At 42.6% G+C, this 10,417-nt stretch overlaps 1 protein-coding gene across 3 annotated transcripts in view; it reads left to right on the plus strand.

Annotated features, from left to right (window-relative positions):
* DOP1B (DOP1 leucine zipper like protein B) overlaps nucleotides 1-9,402 on the plus strand; it is a 232,104-nt gene extending 222,702 nt beyond the window's left edge. For all 3 annotated transcript variants that reach the window (XM_068270459.1, XM_068270460.1, XM_068270461.1), the window contains 3 exons: nucleotides 1,696-1,832; nucleotides 3,656-3,711; nucleotides 9,240-9,402. In XM_068270459.1, coding sequence (XP_068126560.1) covers nucleotides 1,696-1,832; nucleotides 3,656-3,711; nucleotides 9,240-9,402 — 356 coding nt within the window. The remainder of the gene's footprint in view (nucleotides 1-1,695; nucleotides 1,833-3,655; nucleotides 3,712-9,239) is intronic.
* The last annotated feature ends 1,015 nt before the right edge of the window (nucleotides 9,403-10,417 follow it).

Genomic DNA, 10,417 nt, shown 5'->3' on the forward strand with positions numbered 1-10,417 from the left:
TGCCCAGAGTACCGTACGGTACCAGAGCCTCTTGTGGGAGGGATTTCAGCACAAAATCAGTCATACAGCGCCCCCTGATGGTCTGTTTGTGAAAATCATTATTTTTCTCATGTAAAAGTGGGTATCAGCTACTGATTGGGATAAAGTTCAATTCTTGGTCGGAGTTTCTCTTTAACACCGCTATCCTCACTTGGTTAAAAGACAGTATGTGGTTTAAAACTGCAACTGTGGTAGAATGATTCAGTGTTATTAAAAAAATAGCTCTATAACTTAAAATAAAAATAGGAGACACTATTCTTTGCCTCTAACGAAGGGCTTTTCGGTCTCTTTAGTCCCCTATACTTTCCTAGTGGTTTTGGGTCACCCCGAGCTGCTTGGGTACTCTGTTGTTAATCCTTAACAAACTGTTTCCTTAGCCTAAATACACCTCTCTGACACTGCAGCTGTCCTTGGTGGGTTTTTGGGGCTCCAAAACTCACACTGGGGCCCCAAGCTCCTCAGCTACACCACTGTCTGTCCCTATATGCTGTGATTGCTGAAGTGCTGGTAAAGGGGGCAATGAGGAGTGAAGAGGGGCAGTGTGCAGCTACAAGAAAATAAGGGAACTCTTCAGCAGTAGAGGAATTAAATTAAAAGCATATGTTTACAGTAACTAACAGAATACACTGGAGTATGCACCAGCATAGTCACTGAGTATGGCTTGGTTTACACACAAATCTGTACATTTCCGGTCTGGTCCTGTCCTGTCAGTTTTGCATCAATTTTACCTCACTGGACCGGAAATGTGCACCTTTTATGTGTGAACATAGCCATACAAACAAGTAATCAATGGATTACAAAGAGCACTAATCTTTATATGTAGAAAACACTAAGTAATACACTTGTAAAAGAAAAAAATGAGTACCAGCTTAGCCAATAAAAAGTTACACATGCTACATAGTTACATATGCTAGATAAAAACTCTGCCTAAAAAAACCTGAAGTTTTAATTTGGTTTCACTTTGCAGGGAGCACTGAAAGGGTTAAAGAGACACTGAAGCGGGAAAAAAATGATGATATAATGAATTGGTTGTGTAGTACCGATAATTACTAGAGCATTGGTAGCAAAGAAAATAGTCTCATATTTTTATTTTCAGTTATATAGTTTTTTTTTATAACATTGCATCATTCTCTAATATTTGCAGTTTACAGCATTCTAACTGATTTTACAGAGCAGGCTAGTGAACTTTTGAACTGTTCCCTGCAAGAAAAATAAACAATACAGTGCCAGACACTTGAGATAATAAGCTTCAGAAGACAGAGCTCTCTGCAACTTTGAAAGTCGTGGAGCTCAATGGCTTTTTTGCATAGATAACAACTGGAGTTTCTTAACTCTTCCTGTACTGGAAACAATATTAGACTTATGTCTCTGCTTCTAATGTTTTATTTCTTAGCTGTACTACACATACAAATCATTATATATTTTTTCGCTTCAGTGTCTCTTTAAGCTTCAGTGGTAACTGTACAGCTCGCTGCAGCAGAGCTATTGCAGCCTACGTACAGCTGCTAAGAACGAATAAGACACTTTGATTTGGCTAAACAAACAACGAAGCTGAGTAGTGAATTTCTTCAGCAACTGTATGTGAAATAAAGAATTGGGTGCTGTGCAAGAATATATGTAGTAGAAGCTGAATTATAATCTCTGGTTTATTTTCAGAACGTCTAACGGAAAATATCCGCGTGGGACAGATGCCTATCATGGCAGCGCAGATGTTCCTGTTTTTCCGTGTATTGTTACTGAGAATTTCACCGCAGCACCTTACCTCCTTGTGGCCAATCATGGTCACTGAACTGGTGAGTAGAAAGGTGTATCTGCAGTTACTGTGCTGCTTTCAATGTGACCACTCCAAGATCCAGTAGTCTGTTAGTTCCTGAAATAGTTTTTATTAGATACTGCAGTGACGGTCTACAATTGTCATCTGCAGTGTGAGTGCTGCAGGGTGTCCGGGTCCTCTGCAGTGATCATTTTGATCTGCCCACATCTACAGCAAGCTGTAAAGTTGGAAAATATGAGCAGTGCCAGGTGGGAACTACATAGTGAGGCTGGTTAAGGGCTCTGTTTTTGACATGGGAGGCCAGGGTTCTAATCCTGGCTAGGGTCAGTACCTATTCAGTCTCCGCTGCGTGTACAAGACTCTGCTGCGTGTACAAGACTCCTCTGCGTGTGCAAGACTCTTCTGCGTTTACAAGACTCTCCTGCGTGTACAAGACTCTGCTGCGTGTACAAGACTCCTCTGCGTGTGCAAGACTCTTCTGCGTGTACAAGACTCCTCTGAGTGTGCAAGACTCTTCTGCGTTTACAAGACTCTTCTTCGTGTACAAGACTCTGCTGCGTGTACAAGACTCTGCTGCGTGTACAAGACTCCGCTGCGTTTACAAGACTTCGCTGCGTGTACAAGACTCTGCTGCGTGTACAAGACTCTGCGGCGTGTACAAGACTCTGCTGCGTGTACAAGACTCCGCTGCGTTTACAAGACTTCGCTGCGTGTACAAGACTCCGCTGCGTTTACAAGACTTCGCTGCGTGTACAAGACTCTGCTGCGTGTACAAGACTCTGCGGCGTGTACAAGACTCTGCTGCGTGTACAAGACTCCGCTGCGTTTACAAGACTTCGCTGCGTGTACAAGACTCTGCTGCGTGTACAAGACTCTGCGGCGTGTACAAGACTCTGCTGCGTGTACAAGACTCCGCTGCGTTTACAAGACTTCGCTGCGTGTACAAGACTCCGCTGCGTATACAAGACTTCGCTGCGTGTACAAGACTCTGCTGCGTGTACAAGACTCCGCTGTGTGTACAAGACTCTGCTGTGTTTACAAGACTCAGCTGCGTGTACAAGACTCTGCTGCGTTTACAAGACTCAGCTGCGTGTACAAGACTGCACTGCGTGTACAAGACTCTGCTGCGTGTACAAGACTCTGCTGTGTTTACAAGACTCTGCTGCGTGTACAAGACTCTGCTGCGTTTACAAGACTCAGCTGCGTGTACAAGACTGCACTGCGTGTACAAGACTCAGCTGCGTGTACAAGACTGCACTGCGTGTACAAGACTCTGCTGCGTGTACAAGACTCCGCTGCGTTTACAAGACTCAGCTGCATTTACAAGACTCCGCGGCGTGTACAAGACTCCACGGCGTGTACAAGACTTCGCTGCATGTACAAGACTTCGCTGCGTGTACAAGACTCCGCTGCGTGTACAAGACTCCGCGGCGTGTACAAGACTCTGATGTGCGTTGGCAAATAATGGGGATCCCAACAGTGCTTTTGAGGGGACATAAGATGAACACCTGATGATATTGTATATTGGGTGGGGTAGAATGGGGCCTGGCAGCCAGCTTTGGGGCCCTGGGGGTGGATATTCTTGTGTGTGGGGGGGGAGGGGGGGGTTCCTTATTCAGTTATACTGCAGGGTGGCCCCCTTGAGCGCTCCCTTAGTGGCTGCAGCTCTAGAGCACTTTGAGTCCTAAAGGAGAAAATCGCTATACAAATGATAGGATTATTATCATGTGGGGAAGAAATATAACTGCTCAGACTGCACTAACTGCCATAAAGTCGTGCCGCCATTTATGCAATCTATACTCATTTTTATTTATTTATTTATTATTATTTTTTTCTTCTTAGATCCATGCCTTTGTCCAGCTGCAAGAGGATTTGGTTGAAGAGGAGACAACGTCAAAGTAAGCGATGGAGACAATGTAGTTCCACTTTATTGTTGTGCAATTATAGGACTGATTTATCAACCTGCCTCAATCACTTTTGCTCCAGTTTTCATTTTACTGGTCTTAATACAGTTCTCTCATCAGGGACAGACATACACAATGGTTTCAGCTGCCGGGTAATGCCTCCGCGTGCCAAACATGACACATGCGCTGTTACCTAATGCTGCCATTTGGCTGCATGTAATTGCAGCCAGATGGTGCTTGTGACTGGGAGGCTGAGCTGCCCAACAAGCGCGCAGTGCAGCCTCCCATGAAAAAGAGGTCTTACTAGGAACCTAACCTGAAGCGAGATGGAGGGGGGGGGAGGGGGGGGAGAGAGATGGGGGGGGCGCTGCCATTTCTATTTCCTTTTAAAGAAAACATCTGAGCAGGCAAAAAAAATTAAAAAGATATCTACTTACCCTGGCCTTCCTCCAGCCCCTGGCAGCTGCTATGTCCCTTGCTGCAGCTCCGGAGTCCCGGGATACCCTCCGTTTCAGAAGCCGACCTCGCCAGGTCAGCATCTATTGCGCCTGCACGAACGTTCCAGACCACTTGAGCATGATTGACAATGGCGCTTGTGCAGGCGCAGTAGATGCCGTCCTGGCTGAGGTCGGCTTCTGAAAAAGAGGGGATCCCGGGACACTGGAGCTGCAGCGAGGGACAGATAAACTGCCAGGGGCTGGAGGAAGCCCCAGGTAAGTAGATCTCATTTTTTGGGCTGCTCAAGTGCTTCCTTTAAGCAATACCTGTTGCCTAGTACTTTTAGCCATAGACCCTGAACAAGCATGCAGCAGATCGGGGTTTCTGACATTATTGTCAGATCTGACAAGATTAGCCACATGCTTGTTTCTGGTGTGATTCAGACACTACTGTAGCCAAATAGATCAGCAGGACTGCCAGGCAACTGGTAATGTTTAAAAGGAAATACATATGGCATCCTTCATATACCTCTCGCTTTAGGTTCCCTTTTTAGACCCGTCCCTATGACAAAGACTATTCTCTTCGGTTCTGGCCAATAAGGTGAGATGATAACATGCATTAGTAAGATACAAATGGCCTCAATTTACTAAGATCATGCTAGAGATAATAAGGCAAGAGAAAACTTAACACCACACAGTGAGAGAGTTGTCTTATCTCTTCCTTCCTTAAGTTACCTCCTCTGTAGTTAAGTTACCTCCTCTGTAGTTAAGTTACCTCCTCTGTAGTTACGTTACCTCCTCTGTAGTTATTTTCACACACAGTTAATTAACAGCCTGTCTTTAACTTTAGAATTCTGGAGTTATTTTAAGGATTGAAGAGTTAACTTAAAGACAGAAGAGTTAACTTTAGGTTTGCCTGAGGTAAAATGTTTCCTGAATACTACATGAATCATCACCATGGTGATAACTCTAGAAACCTTATTAAAGACAGGAGATATGCTTAGTGAACTGAGGTCATTGGCCTCAATTCACTAAGATCATGCTGGAGATAATAAGGCAAGAGAAAACGTACCACCACACAGTAAGAGAGTTATCTTATCTCTTCATTCCTTAAGTTACCTACTCTGTAGTTAAGTTACCTCCTCTGTAGTTAATTTAACTCCTCTGTAGTTATTTTCACACGCAGTTAATAAACAGCCTGTCTTTAACTCTGGAGTTATTTTAAGGATTGAAGAGTTAACTTAAAGACAGAAGCGTTAACTTTAGGTTTGCCTGAGGTAAAATGTTTCCTGAATACGACATGCCTCATTACCATGGTGATCACTCTAGAAACTTTATTAAAGACAGGAGATAAGCTTAGTGAATTGAGGCCATTGTCTATAGCTATTTAGAACATGACAGAGATGAGGTCAAGTGAAAGAAAGTTTACTTCAGATTTGCTTTAATGCTATAACAAATAATGCTAGAGAATGCTATAATAAATAACATTTAATGAAATGCTGGCAAGAGAACATGCACTAGGGTTCAAAACAAAGGCATCTGGAACATGCCACCAATAGAAATGATGCTGTAAGGAGTATAAAATAACTTGCCTATACATAGCTCAGTCTCTCACAATCAGTTGTAGCTGCGATTAAGGTGTGTGGACTGTCTCACAGATCTCTCTACCTGAAGTTACCGTCCCGTGTTATATAAATAGAGCATATTTGAAGTGAAAATAAACTGAGAAGATAATGAATTGTTTGTGTAGTACCAATAGCAAATAAAACATTAGTAACATAGAAGTATTCTTATTTTCAGTTTAATGGCTTCATTTTTAAGATGACATCAGACTGTCACAGATGTGGTTTAAACCCACACTCTACCTTCTACGCTGAAAGAGTAGCAGTGACCCTTTGAACTTTCCTGCAGTAAAAACCTCATTAGAAGCCATATTGCACTGTATATCAGCGGTGTTAGCTGAGTTTGTATTTTTTTTCCTCTGGAAACCTGGACTGAATTTGACAAGCTCTTTTGCATAGATAACAACTCAAGTTTTTTAACTCCTGTACTGAAAAACAAAAATGGATTTCAGACAGTCTCTTACTAGGGTTAGTATTTTATGTACCTATTTTTATCTCATCATTCAACCTCAAGTACACTATAAAGTAGAAATAAATGTGAACACACTTGTCTTTCAGTATTACCGTTTCATAATCTCACCAAAATTCCACTTCCAAGACTAAAATATACCTGTATGCGTGTGTCTGTATATTTGTATAGTGGTTGAAATTAATGTTAAAAGTGCCAGAAAGAGGACTCCTCGTTAGGGAGCTTGTTCCTTAACCCTTAAGGGCCCGTTCAGATCAGAAATGCGGATGGCCATGCGTGCGGAACGCGTGCGGACCGCAACGCGTGCGAACGCATGGCCATCCGCGTTTGTGTGCGTTGCGTGGCTGATCCCATCACTGAAAAGTGAATGGGACAGCCACGCGTTTTTGCAAAATCTGCGTGCAGCATGCGTTCCCGGACCGCACAGGTCCGGAACGCATGCAGTGTGAACATCAGACATTGCACTCTATGCAATGTCTGATGTCGTGCGTTTTGGCCACCTGCACGCGTTTCCAAAACGCGGCTGGAAACAGCCCTTAGGGCTCGTTCACATCGAGGCGATTAGCATGTGATTCCCGCTAATCCCCGAAGCTTAAAGAGCCTCTGTAACAAAATGTTCAGCCTTATTTCTTCTATCCTAAAAGTTCTTATACATGTTCTAATGTGGTCTGTCTCACTGCAGCCTTCCCTAGTTGCACAGTGGCTGTATTATCTCTGTTATATAATCTAATCTTCTTTCCTCTGACAGCTTTGTCGGGCTCATGCAAGAATGTGCTGCTCTGTTTGTAATAGGCAGAAGCTATACACACCCTCTCCACATCCCCTGCAGGCTCTGTATGAGTCACAGACTGAGCTCCTCTCAGCCTATCACATGCTATGTCTTTTGTTTGTAAACACTACCTAAAACTGGCAATTACAAGCCAGCATTGCAGCAGGGAGTGGCAGAAACAGCACAGAAGGGCCCAGAAAAACATAATAAATAGAATATTATGCTTTTTATTGTAAGAATTGTAGAGTACATATTCTCTTTAAGTATGTGGCAGTGATCTCACTGCCGCGATTGGCGCCGATCGCAGGCGTTTTGCGATTAGCGGCAGCCGCAAATGCATTACATGCAGCATGATTAGGCGATTCGGGATCGATCACGATTGGCATGCTATAGAAGTGCTGATCACGATCGCTCATCAAGCGTGAATTTGTACAGTAATTTCACTGCAATAATCGCGGTAAAATCACCCGCGCAAAACGCTGGCACTCGCCTTTTTCAAGTGTGAATGGGCCCTCAAGGTGTGCACAACAACTGATGTCACCTGTCAGTGATCTGGAGCCGATCCCCTAGAGCGACATTGCTGGGCCAGCCTGTACAGACTGCTATGCGGGGGGGGGGGGGGGGGGCAGAGGGACTTGCCAAGAGGCTGTCACTGGTCTGGGGCCTCTGTACAGAGGTTGTGGCAGACTTTAGTGAGGCATGTGTACGAGGCCTGATAATTAAAAAAAAAAAAAAATATGCTTGTGCCAGCTATGTTTGCATTGTAAAAACAAGGAACACCAAGAGCCCCAATAGTGTAATATGTACTGGTAAATGGCTACTAGATAGAATTATTATTTTATTATTATTATTATTATTTAGTATTTATATAGCGCCGACATATTACGCAGCGCTGTACAGTGTATATATATCTTGTCACTAACTGTCCCTCAAAGGAGCTCACAATCTAAAGGTGGCCATACATGATACAATTTTTCAATTAGATAATTTAGTTCGATTATTCCGTTAGATCGAATATAAAGATTTTTCCAGCATGTCCGATCATTTTTCCCGAAAAAACGGGATAATCGTTCGAATTTCTTGATCGAAAAAAAAAACATTTTCAACTTTCATTCAATTCGATCATTTAGATCGAATAAACGGGAAAATCGAACATTTTTATTGTACCGTGTATGGCCACCATAATCCTTACCATTGCCATATGTCTATATTATGTAGTATAAGTACTGTAGTCTAGGGCCAATTTTAGGGGGAGCCAATTAACTGATCCGTATGTTTTTGGAATGTGGGAGGAAACCGGAGTGCCCGGAGGAAACCCACACAGACACGGAGAGAACATACAAACTCTTTGCAGATAGTGCCCTGGCTGGGATTCGAACCAGGGACCCAGCGCTGCAAGGCGAGAGAGCTAACCACTATGCCACCGTGCTGCCCATAGAATAAATATTAATACTCACAAACCAGGGTTACCATTAGGCAACCACTGTAAAGGCAGGTGGGGAGATTTTCCTGATCCCACTCAGGAATAAGAAGTCGCTCTCTGTAGATGAGAAAAAAGGGGGTTTACCCCTCCACCCAGGGTGGACTCAATATTATGCAGGAGAACAGAGGTGCCAAGAGGATAAAAGGAAGCTAAATGAGCTTAAAAAACAAATTCTTGGTAAATAGAGGAGGTAGTGGTGGACTTACCTCCTCCAAGTAGACACACAACGACTCTAGTAAAGACAGTCAATATATTTTATTTATGAACTCCAAATATGCAACGCGTTTCGCAGGTTTGATCCCGCTTCATCAGGCAATAACAACGGAGCAATAGCATATGTGGTCAGTAGAAGAGCCAGGCACCTCTGTTACTTGCTATGTTTGCATTGTGTTTATTACGTGTCTTTCCCAAATCTACATGTGCTGAAGTCTACAGTAGTCAGTAGGGGATGTCACTGAGGTGCAACAAAATTTGAGATGATTGAGAATTATGCTAATTATTATGCAAATCTAAACTGTGAATGGACTAATCAGATCTTGCAGTGAAAGCATTTCATTGGTGCATTTTCAAGCTGCATAGATTTGCAGTAACATTTGCATAATTCTGCTTGTTATTTTCAAGTCAAGTAGAAATACTGTATGTTGGCTTCTAACCCTTCCAGCAGGCCATCACTTCTGTTCAGCAAGTACATCTTCTGCATCTGATTATAGCTAATTGCTTCAATCAACTTTATTTGTTACAGAAATAGCAAGACGAACAAACAGAAGTCTTCAGCAGCAGAAAGCAATGGGCCTGTGTATGTGGAGATCCAGCAGAGCTGTCTGGACCTGTACTTGTCGGCCTGCAAGTTCCTGGACACCGCGCTCTCCTTCCCAGCAGACAAAATGCCTCTGTTTCAAATGTAAGTTTCTCCGTGTCAGCAGCCATTTTGTTTCATACCTTCACATAATAGGGCAGTGTTTACATTGTTTTCAAGGGAATAATGTTTATTTTGATAAGTACATTTTTTAGGTTTAGCACTAAAAACAGATTTTGTTTAACCACTTCACCTCGGAGGGTTTTTCACCTGTTAGCACTTCTTCCATTCATTTGTCTATAACTTTATTACTACTTATCACACAAAACAATCTATATCTTGGGGTGGGGGGTTCGACACCAATTAGGCTTTCTTTGGGGGGTACTTTTTGCTAAGAATTATTTTATTCTAAAAGTGCTTTATCAGGAAAAAGAAGAAAAAAATCATTATTTCTCAGTTTTCGCCCATTATAGTTTTAAAATAATACATTCTACCGTAATTAAAACCCACATATTTTATTTGCTGATTTGTCCTGGTTATTGCAATGTTTACAATTTTCCCCTAGTACAATGTATGGCGCCAATATTTCATTTGGAAATAAAGGTGCATTTTTTCAGTTTCGTGTCCAACCCTGATTAAAAGCCCATCATTTATAAAGTAATAGTGATATACCCTCTTGACATACATATTAACAAAGTTCAGTCCCTGAAGTAACTATTTATGTATTTATTATTTTTATTTATTTTTTGTAATTTTTTTTTTATTAAAATAAAAAAAAATGCTAACTATTGGGGAATGTGGGAGGTAAGGGATTAATTTAAAAAGGAAAAATAAGGTAAAAATAGGTCCTTCATTGAAAAAAAATGCAGATGTAATTTTACTATTTGGCCACAAGATGCCCTCACAGGTGTCTTCTGTATGCATATTATTTGTACGCAAACAGGAAGCACTTCGTGGACGGGTTTTGTGAATGACGGCGCAGTCATTCACACGGGGACTTAGATCAGTGAATGGGAACTGTGTTCCCATTCATTGATCTAGCGGCTAACAATCGGCATCGGCAAGGAGCGCGGGGGGTCACAGGGGGTAAACGGTAACGTGCGGCGGGGAAGGACGTGATAGCT

Source organism: Hyperolius riggenbachi, chromosome 2, assembly GCF_040937935.1.
Source record: "Hyperolius riggenbachi isolate aHypRig1 chromosome 2, aHypRig1.pri, whole genome shotgun sequence".
Lineage (NCBI taxonomy): Eukaryota > Metazoa > Chordata > Amphibia > Anura > Hyperoliidae > Hyperolius > Hyperolius riggenbachi.